The sequence below is a fragment of the Camellia sinensis genome, chromosome 1 (assembly GCF_055761805.1).
Source record: "Camellia sinensis isolate YWXY chromosome 1, ASM5576180v1, whole genome shotgun sequence".
Classification (NCBI taxonomy): domain Eukaryota; kingdom Viridiplantae; phylum Streptophyta; class Magnoliopsida; order Ericales; family Theaceae; genus Camellia; species Camellia sinensis.
Window position 1 is genome coordinate 244,467,296 of NC_138961.1, and position 24,901 is coordinate 244,492,196.

The window sequence follows — 24,901 nt, forward strand, 5'->3', positions numbered from 1 at the left end:
AAAAACTCTTCGTTTTCTGAGAGAGATTTCTGAGAGAGATACTCTGTAACACTCTGTTTTCTGAGAGAGATTTCTGAGAGAGATACTCTGTAACACTCTGTTGTCTGAGAGAGATTTCTGAGAGAGATACTCTGTAACATTCTGTTTTCTGAGAGAGATTTCTGAGAGAGACACTCTGTAACACTCTGTTGTCCAGAAAATGGCTTCGTCTTCCCGTGGTCTGCTCACTCTCTTTCCAGACCTTAACGAGTCAACAAGAGAGATAACTGGTGCGGGGGCCAGTGAACCTCAACCAAGCGCCCCAGGGTTTGCTCCGTTGAACTTTCCTATGCGGTCTGTGGAGCAAAAAATGGCAGTGCAAACTGACATTGAAGCCAATCAGTATACTTTGAAGTCCTGTGTGGAGACGATGACGGCAGTCACAAACTTGTCGCACCGGCTGCAAAGTAGGACAAATGAGGTGCAGCATTTAAACGGCCAATTGGCTCTGCTCCAGCGCATGTATAAGGATGCGCGAGCAGAGATAAGTGTGCTGAAGGCGGAAAACAAGGAGCTGAAGCGGAAGGCTACCGTGATGTTCCGATTTGGAGGTCCACCATATGCTGTAGTGGAGGAGCAGGGTGGAGTGAACGTGCTCGGTGGAGTGGGTAGTATGGAGGCAGCGCCGGTAAGGGACACCCAAGAGAAAAGCAAGAAGAAGAGACCTGCAGCAGAGTAGAGAAGAAAAATCCCACTGTGGGTGCGGGTGTGTTGTGGTGGTTTGTTTGTTTGTTGGTTTTTTTTTTTTTTTTTTTTTTTTTTTTTTTTTTGTGTGTGTAAAATTGTGATCGGGGTTGATCCCTGAGATGAATAAAATATGATTTGGTGTGCAAAGCTATATGGTATGAAGGGAATTGGAAAAAGATTAAAAAGAATGTGAAAGAAAAATAAAGAAAAAATAATAAAAATATATTTGAAATCAAAAAATGAAAGATGGAGGAAAGTGGTTTGGAGAAAATAAATAAAAATAAAAATAATGGAGTTGGAAATCAAACGGAGGAGAGATGAAGATTTTTTTTTTTTTTTTTTTTTTTTTTTTAATATAATATAATAAAAAGAGATATATATATATATAATAAAGAAAGTGGGGAACAAGAGTGTAAAGAAAAGAAAAAGTATAGGTTGCATCGTGGGTCACATGGGTGAGTAAAAGAAAACAATAAAGAAATGAGTGGGTGCCCCCCATGTGCAAGGATAGTGCTGGCACTTCAATAGGTGGTACAGCCTGCTGAGCATCAGCTTTGACAGGAGCTGCCTTTGGACCTTTTCTCTAATAAATGCGTCAAACTGTTGCTGTTGGTGTTATCAAGAATGTGGAGAAGAGGAGGCTTGTCCGATGGCCTCTTGGGCTGTGTAATCATATCGAGGTTCGTGGACCTCTCAATCATGTTGTCACCCTCAAAACCAGAGATGGGGACAAAAGGAATTTTGTCAGGGTTGTAACCAACCTTCTTCAGATAGGAAGAGACTTCCTGCACAATTTCATCATACCTTGCTTTTGAGTACTTAGGAGTGGTAGCATCCATCTTGTTACAGCAGCAAATCATCTGCCTCACTCCAAGAGTAAAAGGAAGGAGAGCATGTTCACGGAAGAACTTGGGCTCCTTCTCAATCTCCTTGCCAAATCGACGATCAATCTCAGCAAACTTGACAGCAATGTGGGAGGTGTGGCAGTCAAGAACTGGAGCATACCCATTACCAATCTGACCCGGGTGATTCATAATAATAACCTGGGAGGTGAAATTTGCAGCTTCCTTGGCTGGATCATCCTTTGAGTTGGATGCAACAAAACCACGCTTGAGATCCTTCACTGCAACATTGTAGATGAAGACGATCGAGACGGTGGTGTATGGGAGGACAACAGTGAGAGGAGAGGCAGTGGTGGTGGACTCGAAGAAATTTCAAGGTATGTGTAGAAAATTCTAGCAGATTAGGTTGAGGTCCGGTGGGCGGCCAAGGCGAGGTTGCCGCCCGCCGGTGAAGCGAAAAATACTAAGTGCTTAACCTTGCTCTGATACCATGTAGAAAATTTAATGTATAAAGAGAAATAGAGAATTGTATTATTGATTGATATTAATGTTATGGTTACAATGATTCCTATATATAGGAGATGGTGAGTGTGTAGTAGGTGAGGAGTAGGTGAAGTGGAGGTGGTAGTGGTGTAGTGGGTTAGGTTTAGTGGAGTAGGTGAGGTGGTAGTGGTGTAGTGGGTTAGGTTTAGTGGAGTAGGTTTAAGTGGGTGAAGTAGGTGGAGAGTAGGTGGATTTTAACAAAAAGTCTGCTGAAGAACTTTGAAGAATGGTAGGCACTTATCTGTTGCACGGGAAATGAAGCGGTTGAGGGCCGCCACTCGGCCGGTGAGTCTTTGAACTTCTTTGACCGTCCTAGGCGACTGCATCTCAACCAAGGCCTTGATCTTCTCAGGGTTAGCTTCAATGCCGCGCTGACTGACTATAAAACCCAAAAACTTGCCAGATCCTACACCGAAGGCGCACTTCTCTGGGTTGAGCTTCATCTGGTACTTGCGCAAGGTGGCGAAGGTCTCTCGTAAGTCAGTGAGGTGATCGGAGTATTTGCTTTTGACTAGCATGTCGTCGACGTAGACTTCCATATTCCGGCCTATTTGGTGATGGAAAACGGTATTAACCAGCCGTTGATAGGTGGCCCCAGCATTCTTCAACCCGAACGGCATTACACAATAGTGGTAGGTACCTTGGTCGGTAATAAATGATGTGTGTTCCCGATCAGATGTGTGCATCAAGATGTGGTTGTACCAGAGAAGGCATCCATGAAGCTGAGCATTTGATGACAGGCCGTGGCGTCGACCAGCAGATCTATGCGGGGAAGGGGGTAGCTGTCTTTGGGGCAACCTCGGTTCAGGTCAGAGTAATTGACACAGAGTCGCCATTTGCCATTGTGTTTGCGGACGAGGACCACGTTGGACAGCCATCTAGGGTAGTCCACATTTTTGATGAATTGGGTCTCGAGGAGCTTGTCAACTTCTGTGGCTATAAGAGTGTTGCGCTCCGGATGGAAAATGCGTTTCTTCTGGCGGTGGGGTCGAAAGTGGGGTTCGATGCTGAGGCGATGGGTTATGAAGGAGGGATCAATGCCTGGCATGTCTGAATGGGTCCAGGCAAATACATCTCTGTGCTCGGTCAGGAGAGCGGTAAGGTCGGCCTTGGCTTGGGAAGGTAGTTGGCTGCCGATTTTGGCAGTTTTGATTGGGTTGGTGGGATTAATGTTAACTTCAACAAGTTCCTCCACGGGTTCTCCTCTGACCAGCTCGTCCTCGTCTCGGACGTCAAGCCCTTCGATGATCATGGCCTCTTTTAGCTTGACTTCTTTGAGTGAGGCGACATAACACTCCCTGGCCACGGTCTATTCTCCTTTGACAGTTCCGACGCCGAGATCGGTAGGAAATTTGATGGCAAGGTGATAGGTGGATATGATGGCTTGGAAGGCGTTTAGGGCTGTGCGGCCAAGGATGATGTTGTAAGCAGAGGGGCAGTCGACCACAAGGAAGGTGAGCAACTTAGTGGTCTGCCTCGGGTGTTTGCCAATGGTTATAGGTAGATCGATGGAGCCGATGGAGTTCACACGGTCGCCGGTGAAACCGACCAGAGGGGTTTGGAGAGGAGACAAGCTTTCTTTCCCAATCTTGAGCTGGCGGGAGCAATTGAGGAAGATGATGTCTGAAGAGCTGCCGTTGTCTATGAGGACTCGTCTGACCTTGTAGTTGGAGAGGATGGCGGAAATGACAAGGGGGTCATCATGTGGGTAACGGACTCCTGCACAGTCGGTGTCCGTGAAGGTGATGGGTTCGATCCACTGTTTTGACTGTTTGGGAGGTCGGTCCACCGTCGCCACTGCTTTGTCTGAGCCCTGCCTTATTTTTCTAAGCTCTGCCTTTTGAGCCGAGCGGGATGGTCCCCCGCAAGCAAGGCCGCCTGAAATGACTCTGATTTCTCCGACTGGTGGAGGGGGATTGCCTGGAGGTCGAGGCTGTGGCGGTGGGCGATCATGGCCTTGGTTAGGTGGGGCTTGGTTCTGGGGTGGTGTATGCCGGCGATTGTCCCTGGGAAGGTCGGTTCTTTGCCGCTGCTGAGGGCGGGTGTCTGTGAATCGGCTGAGGCGGCCCTGGCGTATGAAGGTCTCGATCTGATCTTTGAGGTTAATACACTCGTCGGTGGTATGGCCATGGTCTTGGTGGAAACAGTAGTATTTAGACTGATCTTTCCGATTGGAAGGGTTTCGTGAAGGCTGGGGCCACTTGAGGGGGTAGTCCCGCTGGATCTGATTGAGGACGTGTTCCATGGGAGAGTTGAGTGGTGTGTACCGCTCGAACCGACCGGTCAGCTCGGTGGGGTCGGTCATTATTGTGGGGTGTTTGGCTATCATACTGGGCGGTCCTGGGTTCTGAGTCTTTCCTCTTGTCTCTGGGGGTCGGATTTTTAGTGATTGGCTCCTGCCGAGCGGCCAGGGAATCTTCAACATTCATGTATTTCTGGGCTTTGGATAGTAGGGCTGCCATGGTGGTTGGAGGGTTTTTGGAGAGGGAGAAAAGAAAATCGGACGACCGTAGGCCGGCTATGAAAGCCGTAAGGATGACCTTGTCGTCATTCTCCGCTACTTGAAGGGCTTCGGTGTTGAAGCGGGTGACGAAGCTGCGGAGCGACTCCCTCTCGGTCTGACGAATGTTAAGGAGTTGGGTGGCTGGGCGTCTCTGACGCTGGGCTCCGATAAAATGGCTCAGGAAAGAGTCACTGAGGTGTTGAAAGGTGGAGACGGAGTCCGCCGGTAACTGGCTAAACCACAACCGAGTTGATCCCTTCAGTGTCACGGGAAAAGCTCGGCACATGATCTCGTCAGGGAAAGCATGGAAGATCATGAGGGTGCGGTAGGTTTCCAGATGGTCGACTGGGTCTGTCGTGCCATCGAAAGAGTCAATGGTGGGCATTTTGAACTTGGCGGGCAATGGTTTGTCCCGGATGGAGGCAACAAAAGGCGAGTTGGCGGTGACCGAAGGCTTGTGCTGAATGTTCTGCATGACCCCTTGTAGTTGGAGCTTCATAGCTCGGAGTTCAGCGTCGCAGAGGGGAATGTTATCGCCATGGTCGGTCAATGGAGGCTGGACGCTACTGGCTTCCCCCTCAGGGGCTAGTGCCACGACCAACGGGCGTGGGGGTGGAGGTGGTAGGCTCATATGTGGAGGAGGAGGAGGTTGTACACCTTCTGGGTTGAGCGGAGGGGGTTGTGGAGCAGTGCGGACCGGGGTTCTTTCTTGGTTGGGTGGAATATCTGGAGGTGGAGCGGGGAGGTTTCTTTGGAGTAAAGCACTAATCAGGGCCTGGTTTTGCTCGGCCATGCGGTTAATGCTGTTGGTAAGTTCGATGATGTACTGTGGTGGGTTGTTTGGATGGGGAGGGTCTGTTTGATGATCGGCGGTATTATGGTGAGAAGCCGTGGATCTAGTCGTGACCATACACCTGGACGGGTGAGAGGAAAAGGTAACGGGGTGAAAAGGGGGGCTCCGGCGATAGTGAACACAACTAGCGCACGAATAAACCACAAGTTCCCACAGACGGCGCCAACTGATGATGCAGTTCGTCCTGGGTGGATGGGTCGGGCTGGTCCAAGCTCTTCAAGTTCTGATTCAGGCGGATGATTCCACCAGATGACTTGCAAGCAAGTCCAAGATGGGTCGGGCTGGTCCAAGCTCTTCAAGTTCCGATTCAGGCGGATGATTCCACCAGATGACCTGCAAGCAAGTCCAAAGGGGAACAGGCTAGTCCCCCAGTGAACCCTCCGGCGAGCAAATTAGTAGAGGAAGAAGGAAATATAGAGAGAGAGAGAGAGATAGAGATAGAAAAGCTTAACCTTCCTCTTGTCTTCGATTCTTGCTTATATCCTTTGGTAATCATTTCACTGTCCCTTGTGACGTGCCCCCTTCCGCCGAATGCCTGTGCCGTAGCTTACCTTGTTCAGGGTGAGGGGGCTCTGTTCTGACGGGGAGGTGTTGTCGTAATAAATGCTGTGATGGGCTGCATTAATGGTGATGTGTTGTGACAATAACTCTGCAGATCTTTGTCTGCTGATGTGGCCTGTGTTTTACCTGCCATGTGCCTGAATGTCATTGGCCCTCCATGCCCATATGGCCTCTAGCTGTCCTGGGCTTTGCCAACCGGGTTATGCTATGGGTCCTAAGCGATGGGTTTGGGGTTGTTTGCTGTGGGCTGTAAGCCTTATGGGCCTATCTATGTCAGGAATAATAATTTTAATAATAAATTGAAAGGCAAAAATATTATTCAGAGAAAAATAGTGCATTGATGGGTGTGCGGGAAGACTAATCACACTGCTAAAGATTGTTATCATCGAAAAGGCAGCCCCATAAAGCCCGTGGTCCTCCAATAACTCCTAAACCACAAGCTAATGTTGTGACTGTGGAGGCCAGCTCTTCTAACCCTGCTACCAGGTATTTTGTTAGTGATTCCGAGTTAAATATTATTTTTAACTCAAATGATTGGTTTATAGACTCAGGTGCTAATGTTCATGTGTGTGCTGATAAAAATATTTTTTCACCTTATTGTCAGGAATTAGGCACAAGAACTGTAAGCATGGGAAATGAGAACTTGGCTAGGGTGCTAGGTGAAGGTGAAGGATAAGTTCAATTGAAATTGATATCAGGCAATATAATCACCTTTGGTGGAGTTTTGCATGTTCCTGATATTAGGAAAAATTTAATTAGTGTATCTTTGTTAGTTCAACATGGTTTGAAAGTTGTTTTTGTATCAAATAAAGTTGTAATAAGTAAAAATGGTAATTTTGTTGGTAAAGGTTATCCTTGTGATGGTTTGTTTAGTCTTAATGTTATGGATTCTAATTTAAATAAAATTGCATGTTATTCTTTCTCTGCTTCTTCTATTGCTAATGTAGAATGTTATAATACTTGACATGGTAGACTTGGGCATGTAAATTTGAACACTATTAAAAGAATTATGAGTTTAGAATTAATTCCAAAATCTGTAATTAATTTAAAGGAAAGATGTCAAGTATGTGTACAAGCTAAACAAACTAAAAAACCTTTTAAATCTATTGAAAAAGACACATCTTTGTTACAGCTTATACATAGTGATACGTGTGATCTTAACAATGTGTTAACTTGTGGTGGAAAAAGATATTTTATTACATTTATTGATAATTTTTCTAAATATTGCTATGTGTATTTAATAAGTCACAAAAGTGAATTAGTTGATAAATTTAAAATATGTAGAGTTCGTGTAGAAAATCAATTAGAAAAGAAAATTAAAATCTTAAGTTCTGATAGAGGAGGTGAGTATGCACCAATAGAAATGGAAGAGTTTTGTGAACATGGAATTATTGACCAATGGTCTCCACCTTATTCACCACAATCTAATGGACTAGCAAAACGTAAAAATCAAATATTGCCAGATATGATAAATGTTGTGTTAGGTAGTTCCGGTTTACCTAATAATTTATGAGGTGTAGTTTTATATTCTGCTTTCCATATATTAAATAAAGTGCTTTACAAAAATTCGGAAAAAATACCTTATGAAATTTGGGAAAATCAAAATCCTAGTTTAAAATATTTCAGAGTGTGGGGGTGTTTGGCTAAAGTTTTAATACCAATTACTAAGAAAAGAAAACTAGGACCGAAAACTGTTGATTGTGTATTTATTGGATATGCCTTAGTGTTGGTTATAGATTCTTAGTAATTAATTCTGAAAATTCTATAGTAGAGTCTAGAAGTTTTATTTTTTGAAAATGTATTTCCTATGAAAGATAAGTTATCTAAATGAATTGGTGAAAATTCTATGTCTAATAGTAGTACAGAAAATTAAGTAAGAACTGAACTAAGAAGTAAAAGAGGAAGAATAGAAAAGAATATTGATAATAACTTTCTTACTTATTTAGTTGAAAATGATCCTAAAACATATAATGAAGCTATGACATCGGTAGATGCTATAAATAGGGAAATGGATTCTATTATGACTAATAATACTTGGTACTTAATTGATCTTCCACCAGGTTGTAATACAATAGGTTGTAAATGGATATGCAGGAAAAAATCAAGAACATAAGGAACCATAGAAAAATTTAAAGCTAGACTTGTAGCCAAGGGGTTTAAACGAAAAGAAGGGATAAATTTCTTTAATACATATTATCCGGTAACTCGTATAACCACTATAAGGGTCTTATTAGCTATTGTCTCAATTTATAAATTAGATATACACCAAATGGATGTCAAAACTACGGGCTTGTTTGGTTTGTTTTTGGGAGAGTAGTTTTTGAAAATTATTTTGGGGAGAGAGTTTAGAAATTTTTTTGGTTTGGTTTGGTTGTGTATTTTGAAAGTAGTTTGGGAGTTTGTAATGATTTGGTATTTTGTTATAATTGAGTAGATGTGTGTGAGAGAAAAAGTGATTGAGAATGAGAGAGGAGAGAGAAAAGGTGATTGATTGATAGGTACGAGAGAGAAAGTGATTTTGAAAATTATTTTGGAAAATTTACAAACCAAACAAATTTTCTAAATTTTTTTTCCCAAAATCACTCTAGAAATTCAAACCAAACATACCCTACATTTTTAAATGGAGAATTAAATGAAGAAAATTATATGGATCAACCTGAAGGTTTTGTAGTTCCTGGACAAGAAAGAAAGGTGTGTAAACTTGTAAAGTCTCTCTATGGATTAAAACAAGCTTCAAAATAATGGCATGAAAAGTTTGATAAAGTAATTCTTTCTAATGGGTTTAATATCAATGATTGTGATAAATGTGTGTATATCAAAAAATTTTATTTTGCTTGTGTTATTCTTTGTTTATGTGTTGATGATATTCTTATTTTTTGTAGTAATTTATTTGTTATTAATGGTACTAAGAATTTTTTATCTAACAATTTTGATATGAAGGATTTAGGTCCAACTAATGCTATATTGGATATCAAAATAATTAAAAGTGATAAAGGAATTGTTTTGTTACAAGAACATTATGTTGACAAATTGCTAAAGAAATTTAATTATTGTGATGCGAAAGTTTTAGCTACTCCATTTGATCCTAATATTCGCCTAAAGAAAAGTATGAGTGAGAGTATTTCTCAACATAAATATGCTCAAATAATAGGATCTTTGATGTATCTTTCTAATTGCACAAGACCTGATATTTCTTTTGTTTGTAAATCGGGTCATTACACTATTAGTCTTAGTTTAGAACATTGGAATGCAATCGAAAGAATTTTTAAATACCTTAAGGTACAATAAATTATGGAATTCATTTTTGTGGGTTTCCTGTTGTGCTAGAAGGATTTAGTGATGCTAATTGGATAACTGAATTTGATGAAACTAAAACAACTAGTGGTTATGTGTTTACTTTAGGTGGTGGTGCAATAGCTTGGAAATCTTCTAAATTAACTGTTATATCTAGATCTACCATGGGAGCAGAACTCATTGCCTTAGATTTGACTTATATCAAGGCCAAATGGCTAAGGAATTTATTATCTGATTTACCATTATCTGATAGTCTTATACCTGCTGTCTCTATTCGTTGTGATAATCAAGCTACAATTGCTAAAGCAAAAAATGCAAATTTAAATGAGAAAAAGAGACATATTAGAATAAGACATAATTCTATTAAACAGTTATTATCTCAAGGTATTGTAGCACTTGATTTTATGAGGTTTGAAAAGAATATAGCAGACCTTTTTACCAAAGGATTGGCACGCAGGCTAGTCGTTGAATCATCGCAATGGGTACTTAACCTTTGTGATTGGAGATCCCATGAATAAGGTTCAATAGGTATTAACGAAGTTGATGGGTGACTTGGAGGAGCACTAAAAATATTAAAGGGAAATTCCCTGGTCCTATTCCTATGGTGATAGTGCTCACTATTGCGACGGGTTTTAGGAAGAGCTTAGCTCTGAATGTGTTCAAGGTAGGATTTCTACAGGGCGTTGGTCACCCTTAGAGGATACAACTATATAAGTGTAGCAGTGGGGTCACTGTTGTGGGAAATTGGGTTACTCCCTAAAGACACTTATAGAAGCAAGATATGTGTGCATGACCGTTTAACGCGCAAAACCATTCTAGAACCATGATAATTGCCTGTATTGTGCGTGTGGTAAGCCTATGTTTGATCATAAGGACCTAGTTCAAGACTTTATGTACTATGGTTTCTTTAAACTGAAGGTTACTAACACTAAGTGGAGATTCAAGTTTGGAAGACACCTACACCCATTGTGCAGTAAAAACACTCTTTTCAATTTTAAATTATGTAGGGGATTGTTATTTTGTAATGTTAAAATTGTATTTAATTTATTTTATTTAATGTTTGCATCTTTTTAGGAATAAGTTTATGACGTTATATTAGTTTCCTAGTCTTATGGGTTATCCTACAATATCTCCTAAATATCTAATGTATATATTAAGACTTCAACGTTGTTTCAAAACACAACAGAAAAGAAGTCTTTCTTCTCCTCTGTTATTTTCTTTGTAAGTTTACTGTATTGAGTTTACAAGTGAGTGTTGGGCAATTCAAGATTCATGAAATTTACTTTGTTGCACTCAAGTGATTTCGAAGGTCGTTGTATCTTGGGGAAGGAACACCATTCAACTCGGTGTAGAAGAGGGTGTATCGTTCCTAAAGAGAGTGCAATCTGCGTGTCTCGACCACCATACGAGCTTCTCTAATCTTTCTCTCTAATAATAATATTTATTTATTGTTTTTGATTTATTATTAGTTTGGTGTTTTTATTTTGACAGTAAATCTTGATTAATTTTTCTAACACCACTGTCCTCCAGAAGGCCTACGATAAGAAAGAGAATGTAGGTTTCTTCACTTTTGTTATTGCAACCAACTGTCATGAATGAATAGTTCAACCCTACTTACCTCCACCCTCCCATCTCTATTGTTTCGATAGCGATATTCTTATACTTCAAGAGGGCCATTCCTCCTCCTCTATTGGGAGCCTTCTTCATTACTATTATTTTTCTTATTCTGAGTTGCGCTTGATGTTGCCAAGTAAATTCTGCCTACTGCCTAAAGGAAAATGTCAATATGATTTAATTATTTGATAAATATTTATTTTTGTCTTTTTCAAATTTTTTCCCTTGTTGAATTTGATTTGAATAATTGAAGGCTGTATACTCATTGGGATCTTTACTGCAGCTGTCAGACCTATGAAGGAGGCATTGCTGGTGAACCGGGTTCTGAAGCTCATGGTGGGTATGTTTCATGCCAAAGATGTTTTCCTTCATAATTGACACACACTATAATTTAGTTGTATCTATTTGGGGGGATTTCACTTTGGTTTTTGTTTTTTATTTTTTTTTTCCTGTATAAAAATTGTTGGGTTGTGGTGTTCTCACTTGGTTACCCTGTGTGTTCTCTTTTGCATGCATGCACACACATGTTTATTTATTTTTTTGTTCTTATTTATCTAGGGAAAGCCCCTCACAAATCTGATCATATCTTTATCAGGTACACTTTTTGTGGTTTGGCCACAATGATTCTGATCAACGAGGTTAATCGTCTGGACTTGTCTAGTTTAATAGTAAGATTATCTTCTTTTCTTACTTGGGATTATGTATGAGCTACTTTTTTAATATGATGATTTCTTTCAATATGCCATTGCTTTTCTTCGACATTATACTCAGTTAGTGTGTCACTTCTGCTTTGATTGGAGCTTCTGTTCATTAATTATTACCATGCCAACCAGCTTCATTCCAACATGTGCATTTAATTAATATAGTTGAATTAAGCTCCACTTACCTGTATTTTGAAATTAGCTCCCTCATTTATGGTGAGAAAAGATTGAAACTCAATAGCTAGGGTTGAAGAAACTATATTCAAGGGCCCCCTATTCATGATGAGATGTTCGAGGTCGACAACTAGGACTGGAAAATCCATATTTGCGAGGAAAATTTCTGTAGGAAATAGCATTCCTTCACTTTTATGGCCCATCTTTCCTCATACACGAAAGATGGAGCTTACATATTGGATGAAGTGATGAATATATTTTTCCCCTCCTTTTGGATGGGTTTTTCAGAAGCAAAGATTCCCTTTTCCTCTCCTGTACTTTCTATAATTAGGGTATTTTTTTTTTTTTTACAATATTATTTGCTTTCATTGACCGAGATAATATGCTTTTCAAATATAGAAGGAATAAAAGTAACACATTGAACTATCGTACTGTTTTGCTGCCTGTCTTCACCTTGACAGGCTGTCATTTGCATTTGCTTTTCCTAAATGCTTCACTAGGTTGTCCAGTCTCATCGATAACTTCCCATTGAGAATATCAAAGTTTTTTCGTGGACAAGGTTGTTTCCAGGATCTTGCCTTCTCATGGGGTTGGAAATAGAATATATCAAACTTCTTAGGAGGTGGACCGTTTCTTCTATTTACATGGTCCTTGATGAGATATCATGATTTCCTGGAGATTGATGGGCATTTGATATATAATTTTTTAAAATCCAGGATTGGGTGGTATTTAGACAAGGAGTGGAGGGTGGATTTCAGGGGCGAACAAATAAATTGGTTGATGGTTGCTACTCCTTTTGGCAGGTGACTGCAGTTTTTTTGCCTCATCTAATCAATTTTCATTTCAGTTGCTGGAATAATTGACTAATACTTGAAAATGGGACCAGGGAGGAGTGTCAGCATTGTTACAAAGATTACATTCGATTGTTGATGAACAATCGGTGCTGTCGGATGCTGGAGAAGAAGACTGCAGCACTGAAACAGAAACTTCTGCGTCATCTGATTTGTGCCATGGAGAACAAGGTTTGGAAGGGAACTTGTCTCCTGTTGACGAGACTTGCCATTTTAGGGAGGAAGGTATGCTGATTTAGAAGAATGAGGATGCTTTCTATTATTTGTTTCATCATGCTAGGTCAAAATTTTTCATTGATAACTCCTATAATTGTTTTTACTTTTCTTTTTAAATTTTTTAATAATAATAATAATTCCCCCCCTCTCTTATTTTCTCCTCTTCATTTAGACTTCATGCCTCAATCCTCAAAAGGGTATTCATCATTTGTTTTCTTTTGATGTTCTTACTGTCCCCTGCAGGGAAACATCATGCTGGCGATCCTGTAAACTTCTTCAATATTGGTTTAAATTTTATCAGAGAGCATGCTGAATTAGAACCTCTTTTTCACAGCATGGCCTTGCAGCAATATGTTATTTTGTGCTCTCAGGTACTCCTATAATGCTTGCTTATATTATGTTTTCGTGAGTTGAATTCTTACTAATGTGGTCAATGTAGGTGGAGGGAGGGTTCAGAGACAAACCTGGGAAACATAAAGACTACTATCACACGTGCTATTGTCTAAGCGGCCTATCAGTGTGTCAGTATAGCTTGTCAAAGAAGGCTGGTTCCCAACCTTTGCCCAGGGCAATTTTGGGTCCTTATTCGAATCTCTTGCAGCCAATCCACCCGCTCTTCAATGTCGTCTTGGAGCAGTTTTATGAAGCACATGAATTCTTCTCAAGGACCTAATTTTCTTCTTTGCATTGGTGGCGGCTTGGTTATAGTGGTAGTAGAAAACCGGAGTTTACTCTGAACCCGCGTAATTGCTAGTACATTCCGCAATATTTGCTTGACAAACTGGGGCAGCACTAGTAGAAGACAACTTTTTCAGATTTGCAAGGTTTAACAGATACTATGAAGGATGACTTTACTATGTAAATTTGGATGTGTAACTATATGTATGTGTTAATATAGTCTCTGGCAATTGGTAATTTTTGTTGGAGCCAGAACAAGGTTTTGAGGGCTTGGGATCATAGAATATGATGTTGCTGATCTAACCAATTAATTTTGCTCTCTTTTTATATCATATTTACCATATCATTTTAAATAACATTTGTGCGCATATCACACGCGATGATAAACTAAGTGGCTGTTTGGAATGATTTAAATAAATATATTTTTATTTTTATTTCTTATAAAAAGATGTGTAGTTATTTATGAGATGTCAAACAAGTTTTAAATTTAAATTTGATGTAAAAATATGATAAACGTAAGGTAAGATTATATTACTTTTCTACCAATTTCACTTTACTCTACCGTAATAATAAAATTTCACTTCACTCTACGGTAATAATAATGGTAATGAATGAGGTAGGCCCTGCTTATCTGTATAATTAATTTGTTTAGCAAGATGGGAAGCGAACTTGAGAGGTTGTTTGAGATGATCTAAATAAGTGTATTTTTTGTCTTTTTATAAAAAGATATACAGAAAAGTAGAGAGGTGATGTGATGAAAAAAAAAATAAAAAGATAAAAGGATGAATTATTTTTAGGTTGCCAAACTTGGCCTTAGCTTTTTCCACATCCTAAGATTAGAAAATAATAACTACGAATTACTAATTTTGAATTTTAATAATATGTTATAGTTTCGTATTAAGAAGGGTAAATTACATTTATCTTCCTTGAGATTTTTGATAAATACAGAAACTTGTTATGTTGCTTGAATAATTACAGTAATCTCTCCTATTTTACTTGACAATGTCAAGATTCTCTTATTCTGTCTATTTTGCACAAACTATGTTAGTATCCTATGAAAAATGACCATATTACCCTTGTTTTTGCCTGCAAAAAGATGAAAAAACCCTTTGCTCAAGACTAATATCACTGCCACCGCCTATGATTGACCAACACAACCATAAAATAAAATAATTTTAAAATATTTATAATAAAAATTCTACATTGAAAATAAAAAATAATTTTTTAAACAGAATTTAATATTTAAAATATTAAAAAATGCAACACATAAATGTATGAAATATAATGCACATTAAAATAAATAAAAATATTTACCCCAAAAAAATAAATTCGAAATATTTCAAAACTTATAATCAAACAAATTTTTTTCTTTTCAAAACTCATAACTCAAAATATGACTCCACATTCAAATCATGATTTTAAATATATATATATATATATATATTTAATTTTTTCTTTTAAAATAGAGTTTTGGAAAAAGTTTGGTTTTGAGTTTTGAAAAGATTTTTGAGTTTTGAAAAGAGTTATGAATTGAGTTTTGAATTGAATTTTAAGTTTGTGTTTGGTTATGAGTTTTTTAAAATAATTTTTGAATTGAGTTTTGAGTAAAAACATGTTTCGAAAAAATATTTTTTTTAGAAACACGTTTGGTTTTCTTTTAAAATCACAATTCCAATTAGAAATTTTTAAAAATCTTTTCAAAACTCATAGAGTCTTAACAAAATATGCAACTCAAAATTCAATTCAAAAATTATTTTCAAATCTCATAACCAAACACAAATTTTAAAAAAATACAAGCTTATGTTAAATATTTTTTTTAAAATATTAAAAATATTAAAAAAATTTAAAATTTTTATTTTTTTATTTTAAATATTTTATTTTATTTTATAAATATATTTTTAAATATATATATATATATATATATATATATATATATTTGTGTTTTGTTATGATTTGAGTGTAAAGTTTTGAAAATAGTGCAGAGTTTCAAGTTATGTGTTTGGTTATAAGGTTTGAAAATAATTTTTGAATTGAATTTTATGGTTGTGTTGGTCAATTCAAAAATTATTTTCAAAACTCATAACCAAACACAAACTTAAAAAAAATACAAACTAATGTTAAATATATTTTTTAAATATTAGAAAATTTTAAAAAATTTATTTTTTTATTTTAAATATATAATTTTATTTTAAATATATAGTTTTTATTTTATTTTATAAATATATTTTTAAATATTTTAATTTTTTTGTTATGTGTTTTGTTATGATTTGAGTGTAGAGTTTTTAAAATAGTGTGGAGTTTCGAGTTATATGTTTGATTATGAGGTTTGAAAACAATTTTTGAATTGAGTTTTGAGTTATGTGTTTGGTTACGATTTAAGTGTATAATTGTGTTTTGAGTTTAAAATATTAAAATTAAAAAATTAAAATATTTACAAAATAAAATGAAATATTTAAATAAAAATTGTATATTTAAAATAAAAAAATAATTTTTTTAAAACATTTTTTGGTATATGAGTTCATGAAAAATGGATCCCTCGATAATTTCCTCTTTACAACAGAACAATAGTTTGAGATTTTCTTGAGTTGGGCACTTGAGGGCATTATAGGCATTTTAGTGTTTACATTTGATGGCATCAATAGGGTGGGTTAGATGTATAAACGGAGGTCAAATTTTGGAAGAATCTTGACATTATCAGGTAAAGTATGAAAAGTTACTGTAATTATTCAAATTACAGGAGATGTCTCTGTATTTGTCAGAAATTTCAAGAGAGGTAAATGTAATACACCCTATTAAGAATGAAATTTTTTAAGAAAAAATACAAATAAGTCCTGCTTTCAAAAAATAATTATTAACAATACATGAAAAAATTTATATTAATAATTAGAATTATAAAATTTATCATTAATTAAAATTTTTTTTTCAGCAATAAAAAGAATTTCAAATTCCTTACCAAAATTAAAAAAAGAAAAAGACATGACAAGTGTTGACAAGCTATTCGTCGAGAGAGTCAAAATGACACTGACGCACTCTGTTTCTTCTCATTGTTTTCCGATACCAAGAAATAACTGCCAAAACCATCGTTGTCAATCTCAATTATCACCGCCCATTCTTCATCCCTCAAACAAGTCTCTCCTACAGTAGTCCAGCAATGGAAAAGAAAATGGAAAACCAAGAGAACAAAACCATCTCAGAAGAAGAACCCACAACCGCCCATGCCATCGCCGATTCATCACCCGCTCAATCTCCCAGTCCCAGTCCTCCTCGGGACCCCAAACCATCGTTGCCGTCGGCTCGATCGCCGGCCGAATCATCGGTATCGTCGGATCTAAGTCATCGGACGTCTCTCAGCCATGGATCCTCCCCTAGGGAAAACCCACCGGAAAACGTGAAATCTCCGTCGCCGCAGCCGGTGGTGAACAGATTTGTGCGGGAGGAGCCGTTGGCGGTGACGAAGTTGGATCCGGGTCCGGGAATAGGAGACGTGGAAGGAGGAGGAAGCGAGCGGCGAACGAGGAGGTCGCTGTCGATTCTGAGGAGAGTGAAGAGAGAGAAGATGGTGAAGAAAGCTGCGTTAGGGTTAAGAATCTGGGGATTAGTTTTCTGCTTGATTTCGTTCGCAGTGATGGCCTCAGACAAGAATAAAGGTTGGGCTCTCGATTCCTTCTACCGATACAAAGAGTTCAGGTGAGTCAATCATACATACAGTATCTGTACTGTCTATTCATGATCAGTACATGATGTAACCATTGATGATGATACACATATACATACATATATATAGGTACTGTATATCGGTGAATGTGGTGGGCTTCATGTATTCAGCTGTGCAGGCGTGCGATCTGGCTTACCATTTTTCTACCGGCAACTATGTCGTCCGGCACCAACTTCGCTATTACTTCGATTTCCTCATGGATCAGGCAAGTCTTTTTTTTTGGGGTTTAAATTCGTTGACTTACTTCTAATCAGTGAGGGAATATATCATTTTAGTGAAAAAAAATTGTTAATGTTGCTAATTTTTTAATACTAACTAAAATTATATTTATCATTTATTTACTGGTGGAAGAGGTAACACAATAGAATTTGAATCATTAATCTCACATTATAAATTACTTGTAAATTTTTTTCTTCTATCATTAATTGAGAGCACTATATAAAAGTTAGATTTGTAGTTGTATTCTGTAAATAATTTCTTGCCAAAAAACGAAGGAATACTTATTTTAATTTATTTTAATTGATTAAAGTTGTGGAATTTCTCTAAATGGGGTCCATTTCGCTATTTTAATCAACCAACAAAATGATTTTCCTCCAGCTTGACCAACAAGGTTCATGCTAGTATTACACAATTGGGGGCCATGGTTTGTACATTTTAGGGAACAACAATGCTAGAGGGTCATAATTTGACAGTTTTGAGCCATTATGGCTACAACAATTGTGGCCTTCAAACATTTTCCTTTAGGGAAATATAGTCCAAACCCTTTAGTTGGTCCCTTGTTTGGTAAAAAAGACAGTTTAATTTTTTTTTTTTTCACAAACTTTCTAAGAAAAAAATATATAATTGATTAAAAACAAAATAATATATATATATATATATATATTTCTTTTTTGGATAATATTATTAAAATAATATGTCATTGTCAAATAGAGTAATATGTTACTGTGGGACAGAGTAACATGTTACTGTCAAATAGAGTAACATGTTATTGTGAAACAAAGTAATATGTTACTGTCAAACAGATTAATACATGTTACTATTATTATTTCTATCAATTTCAACGGTAATAATTTTTTTTTTCAAAAAGAATTTCATAATCAATATAAATCTTATTTGATAGATCTTGATGAAAAAATTTAAAAAATATTAATTTTATTAAAAACTGACATCTACATTAAAAATTATATTATTTTAAAGTTTAATATATTGATAATAGTGATATTTATTAGATTTTTTTAAAAAAATTCTTTATACTTGCCCTTAATAGAATAATGCTTGGGACCCCCTTTTGGGGGTCACCCCCTCACCCCCTTTGTCACGTGGCGGGTGGTGATTGGAGGAGCAGGAAAAAAAAGAAAAAGAAAAAGAAAATGTAACCAATGAGAGAGAGAGGGGGTCAAAGGGGGTGGGAGGAAAAGGGGGGATGAATCATTGTTGCCCTTAATATATTAAATTTTTTTTATAAGGAAATTTTGATAAAATCTTCCAATATTTTACTGGCATAGTTGTTTTGAGTAAGGATCCTCTCTTTGGATCCTTTCATTGACTCTTTACTTGGTAGGCCATTGAGTCCACTTTTGAGTCTAATTTTGATAATCTAAATCGTTTATATTTTAAGATTTGTTATGTATATTAAATTTGTAAAAAATCAAGTTGATCGGATATCAGAAGAATTAAAAATCTTTTATTAAAAAAAATTTAATAAACAATTTTATTTTTAAATAAAACTTTTAGTTTACATGGTTTTCAATATCCGATCGATTTGATTTTTTATAGGTATAATATATATGATAAATCATAAAATATGAACAATTTAAATTATCAAAATTAAATTCAAAAGTGATTTCAAAAGTAGATCGAACAAGCCACCAAGTAAGAAGCCAAAGAAAGGATCCAGAGAGGATCTTTACTATGTTAATCACTCCTTCGATTTGGGTATGTCTCTATGGGAATGTTGTCATGACTTTATAATGAATGGTGGGTGGACCAAACACTTTTTGGGTGATGATGTTTATATTCTCTCATCTCATCACCCACGCTACCTGATAATGATGGTGGTCCATAGTAGCCGCGTTGGATTGGCGGTGCGTTGTACAAAATACCCAATTGTGCCGCAGGGGGCCGGTCTGGAGTTGGATTTATCTTTGCCTAGTAATTGAATGATTTTGCACTTTTTTTAAATCTTTTAACTAATTTACAATTTCCCCTTTATCTTTTTAAACACCAAGTGGGCTGGATATAAATTTGTTCATACATTTATTTATTTATTTGTTAAGTGTAAACAAAACACAATATATAATTAGTCTAAAACCTCACTTTGTTTGGTTTTGGTTTTTAAAATTTTTGTTTTTCGTATTTTGTTATTTTTAGTAAAATTTTTAATATTTTAATCAATATTTTTTAATTATATTTTTTAAAATTTACCTAATTGAAATATATTTAAAAAATGAAATAGTGTGAAGAAATCTAAAAAAAATTCAATAAATACTAAAATGTACTCTTTTTTTTGGATTAATTATAAATACACCCCTTGAGATTTACTTAAAATACAAATTAGTCCATGTGGTTTGAAAAATTACAAATACCCCCTTATTAGAATTTTTTATGTAGCAGAATTAACTAAAAAAATAAAATTCATTATTGCTTTTCTATACAATAATAAAATTATCTAAATTATTAATTGAAACATATTTTTAACAATAATAAAAACTATTAATTGACTTGATGATTTATTAATAAAAGGGACAATTTGTTATGAAATTAGAAATCTCAGGGGATAGAATGTAATTTTCAAAATCACAGGGGCGATTTGTATTTTAATAAAATCTCATGAGGTGTATTTGTAATTTATTTTTTTTTTGTGTGTTGTATTTAGTAATTTTTTTTAGACAAAAATTCACAAATTTTGAACTTTTTAATAGGGAATCAATTGTAATTACAATGGAAGTTAAAATTTACAAAATACTTATGAACTCATGGAATCTTTAATTTTAAGAAAAAAATTGCCTCTCTCTCTCTCTCTTCCCTTCTCTCTCTTTTATTTTCTGTCCCTCCCTCTTCAACTCCCTCACAACCCCTAGTCTCCCTTGCTTTCCACACTATCGCCCCCACTTGGGATGCCAGTTGGTGAAAGTGATATATTTTTGTAATTGAAGGGATAAAAATGTGTAGGTTTTCATAGATGAAAAATAAAGTGATATTTGATAATAGTTGATGAGATCTTGATCTAATTAAACCTATTTCTTTTACATGGTTTTCAAACTTTTTCCAAAGTTACAAGTAAAATGCTTTTAAAAATTTGTAATTTGCTCCCACTACAGTTTTGGAATTTTACCTATTGTTTATTTATTTATTTTTTAATTTTTCCCTACAAGGTCTTATATTTTTCCCATTTGAAATTTGTTTCTTTTAATTCTTAAATAAGAAAAAATTCGTATATGGTTTGCCTCCATTGTACACAAATTCTAGCTGTGCTCATGAACATAGCACAAATAACAAGTCCCCACAATGACTGTTTAGATGTCCCGTGTTTATAGCTGTTTGGTTTTACCAGTACATATTTTGCAAAGCAAACCTAAAAGGTATATGTATTTACATTTACAGAGATGAAAATCACAATATATATGTATATATATATGCACACATATATAGATGTCTGTATTTTTAATAAGGTATAATTTTTTGCTTTCATTAATTTGTGTTCCTGCATTATCGTACAACCAAAACAATGCGTGCTTGTTGTAACATCTATGCCTAAGTGGAATAAAAATATATTACCAAAAGGTTTGACACAATGAAGAACAGCTTATTATTAGCTTCAAGATCAAGATCTTCTTGGTATAAAAATACATGTCATTCCATTCTGCAAGTTACATCATATGGCAATTGTACAAATAGATCTTTTGCAGTGTTTTTTTCTTCTTCTTTTTAATCAATCTTTTGTGAGAATTGCCTGTGGTTCTCTGGGATTTAAGAGCATGCTTGTGTAGTATTATCCCACCAACAAGCTATTCAAGCTAATAATAATTGTTTTAATATATTGTTGTAAACTGCATTTTCCTTTTTATATAGATGTTACAACATATTACATAATGTTGTTTGCGAAAAAAAAAAAATAGAAATCAAAGGAATGAAAAGGTGAGATACAAGTGCTAAAACCAGTTGGTTGATTTGTCAGAGACATAAATGAACACTTTTTGGAGCAAAAGAAGACACTTCAAAATTTATCAGCTTGGTGTTATCCGCAATTATTTTAAGATCTTATATAGATATTATAGATACAATATTCAAGTACTCATTTTCTTTCTTTCTGTTTCCTTTTTATTCCCGTGATTACCTGCATTCTTAGCCCATAGGGGATTTCCCCTCACACTCCTCCCAAGGCTCAATTGTCTAATATGATCAAATACTAAACCCCCAATGCCCTTTAGCATTGTAGAAGTCCTGTTCAGCTTAAGTCAACCTTGTGATTTTCCAGAGTTCATGCTAGTATACTTATGCCGTGTTTGGATCTTTTTATAATTAGTATATACTTCTTTCATTTCATTTTCTTCTAATCTTTTCTTTTACCTTCACAAATTCCTCCACAAACCCATGATTCAAACATATCCTTATGCAGAGGTCCTTCATGTTTTAGTTCTTTATCTCCATTCCCTTCCTCTTTGGGTGGTAGTTAGTAGATTTTCCCCCTCAGCACAAAATGTTACAGCATGAACTAGAAATTGTTGCTTGCAGAGCAGTGTTGGAACAAAATGCATGAAAACAATGAGCGATAAGAGTGCTTTGACCAGTTACTTGGTGCTAATGTGCACACAAATTAATGAAGACCTTTTGAAGGTTAAACCCTAAAGGATCCTGATGGGTTCTTCAAGTAGTGTTTTTTTGTTTTCGTTTTTGTTCACCCTTCTTCCTTAGCCTATATGGGTTGATCTCTTCCCACTGTGCCTCCATTCAACTGTTTAGGATGGACCCCTCTACATACCCAATGGCTCTATTTGATTTTCAATAACTTTTCTGGTATACTTAGTTGAATGCTGGGGCTTTTGTTTTGTTGTTTGAAATGGCAGATTTTGACTTATCTGCTGATGTCGGCATCATCATCAGCTGCCACCCGAGTTGATGACTGGATATCTAACTGGGGGAATGACAAGTTCCCGGCGATGGCAAGTGCATCTGTGGGAGTGTCATTTATCGCATTTGTGGCCTTGGCCTCCAGCTCTCTCATCTCTGGTTATACACTTTTCACTTTCAGATCTACATAACCATTAAGACCCCTCCTTGGGGTCGGTCTATTACTCATCTCTATCTATCTTGATGAAATGTTGTATAGGTAAAGGCAATATTGTCATAGAAATTCTTTAGTGTTGTGTATAGGGAAATATATGTTTTGGATCATTTGGATAATCTTTTTGTAACAATTGCAATAACCAATGCTTGTAATAGCATATTGCTACTTATGTTCCAAATTAGTTTGAATGGTTTTTGATTGAAAGGACACGGGTAAGTACTTTGTGTTTTTATTTAAAATAATAATAATAGTAAATAAAAAATTTACTGGGTGTTTTTCTGATTCTTTTACTTTGGTCTGTCATTTTTTCCCCCCGATTCACAAGATGCTATAAACATACTTTTGTGGTTCTCCTAAAAAATAGTATCAGATGATATCATTTGAACATGTTAATAGTAACTTAGTAACACAATGGAAGGTGTTTGACAAAACATCATTTGAACAACTGGGTAAGGATAAATAATTGAAAGCAAGTTTGTCCAAAACTAATATGGTGTTTGTTTGGATTTTTCTAAAACTAAAAATTGATGTGTGGCACTGTTTCCATTGGGCTGAAGATTCTCAGATTCAAGAGTGTCATTTGGTATGGTTTTCCTTTATTGTTTTTTAACTGTTGTAAAGAGAAAAACAAAAATTGCCACAAAAAAGTTTGTTTGACAACTTGTTTTCAAAAATTAATTTCAGAAATATTGTTGGGTCTCAAGTGATTTTTTTTTTTCATCTGTTATTGAATTTGAATGAGGGGCTTGTCATCCTCGGTTTTGATTCATACCAAATATTAAAAAGTGTTCGACTTTTCATTTTCATTTTTTTTTGTATTTTTTTAAACAAACAATAAATAGTTTGAAAAGGCCCATTTTTTTTCCCCCGTTTTTGTATGAAAATTGTGTTGAATAAAAATTTCACTCCATACAAGTTTTTTTTTAATAAATATTTAATCAAACAATTCTTTTGCATTTTTAAAAATAAAAAATGAAGATGATGCCAAGTAGGCTTTTTAATATTAATAAAATAAAGGAAAAATTAGTCAAGGTCCTCTCCCATTTTTGATAAGAAAAATGATTTTTTCCCGCAAATTTGTCCCCCCGAACAGCCTGAAATTTAGAAGAGAAAGAGAAAGAGAGAGAGAAAGAGAAGAGAGGGGAAGAGGAGGAGATGGCAGCTATGACAGCCCTCCGCCCGCCGTCGCCTCAGCCTGATCATCGCCCGCCGTCGCCTCGTCGTAGCTCGTCGCAGCCTTGCCACCGCCTCCGCCTCTGCCTCGCAGCCCCAGCCTCCGCCCCCCGCTCTCGCCTCCACCTCCGCCTCCAGCCCGATTTTGTTGGCCTTCCAGTTCTTCTTCTTCCTCCTTCTCTTCTTCTTCTTCTTCCTTCTTCTTCCTTCTCTTCTTCTTCTTCTTCCTTCTTCTTCTTCTGATTTTCTTCTTCTGAAAAAAAAAAAAAATCAAAACGACGAAACGACATCGTTTTTGAATTCGGGGAGATTCGGAGGCCTCTCTTTCAAGCTACCAATCACTTCTGTTTTGATAATGGAAGAAGTCCACACTATTTTTTTATGATATTTAAAGTCCTTTTTCATATATGACAGACAAATGTAACTCTCATAGATCAAACTCATTTCTCTCTCTCTATACCTTCTCTATTTCATCTCTCTCGACGGTAGCTGGGACTCCGAGCTTTGCCTTTGGGACCTCTCCACCGGCATCACTGCTCGCCGCTTTGTCGGCTACTCCAAAGACGTCCGACAGAAGAAGAAACAGTGGCCCTACTGGCCCTAAAGTTTGATTCTCTCTATTTCTCTATCTCCATATGTATTTGATCAGTGATTTAGGGTTTTGGGTTTTGATTTTGATTGTGTGATCTGCTTTTGTGTTTATTCATTGCAGTCACTGTGCAATGCATGTGGGATCAGAAGCAGGAAGAAGATAAGAGCACTTTTGGGTCTGAAAACAGAGCACAAGAAATCAAAGAAAACCAACAATCACAACAATGGAAGCAACACTAGTAAATTGGGCGATTCATTGAAGAGGAAGCTATTAGGGTTTGGGAGAGAAGTGGTGGTGCAGAGATCGTTAGTGGAGGAGCTGCGGCGGCGGAGGAAGTTGGGGGAGGAGGAGCAAGCAGCTATGCTGTCAATGGCTCTGGCATGTGGCTCTGTTTAAGCTTAGCCCTTTTAGATTTTTTAAGTACTAATTTTAGGGGTTGTTTGGGGGTTCTAAACAAGTGCACTTTTTGTCTTTTTGGACTAAAAAATTGAGGAAGAAAATATAGATGTTTGGATTAACTTTTTGACTTTTTATGAAAAAATATGTAATAAAAAATTGTAAAAATTGGTTTGTAGGAG

At 36.4% G+C, this 24,901-nt stretch overlaps 2 protein-coding genes across 3 annotated transcripts in view; both read left to right on the forward strand.

Annotated features, from left to right (window-relative positions):
- Positions 1-13,912, forward strand: part of ERA1 (Prenyltransferase family protein) — a 28,451-nt gene extending 14,539 nt beyond the window's left edge. For both annotated transcript variants that reach the window (XM_028226925.2, XM_028226924.2), the window contains 6 exons: positions 11,220-11,276; positions 11,532-11,604; positions 12,528-12,614; positions 12,698-12,887; positions 13,122-13,249; positions 13,318-13,912. In XM_028226925.2, the coding sequence (XP_028082726.2) occupies positions 11,220-11,276; positions 11,532-11,604; positions 12,528-12,614; positions 12,698-12,887; positions 13,122-13,249; positions 13,318-13,551 (769 nt within the window). In that variant the 3' untranslated portion in view covers positions 13,552-13,912. The remainder of the gene's footprint in view (positions 1-11,219; positions 11,277-11,531; positions 11,605-12,527; positions 12,615-12,697; positions 12,888-13,121; positions 13,250-13,317) is intronic.
- Positions 13,913-16,485: 2,573 nt separating this feature from the next.
- On the forward strand, positions 16,486-22,762 carry LOC114284045 (CASP-like protein 4A3). Its single transcript, XM_028226923.2, has 3 exons — positions 16,486-17,243; positions 17,341-17,476; positions 22,338-22,762. The coding sequence occupies exons 1-3, from the start codon at positions 16,708-16,710 to the stop codon at positions 22,530-22,532; spliced, it is 867 nt and encodes a 288-aa protein (XP_028082724.2). The 5' UTR covers positions 16,486-16,707; the 3' UTR covers positions 22,533-22,762.
- Positions 22,763-24,901: the final 2,139 nt, after the last annotated feature.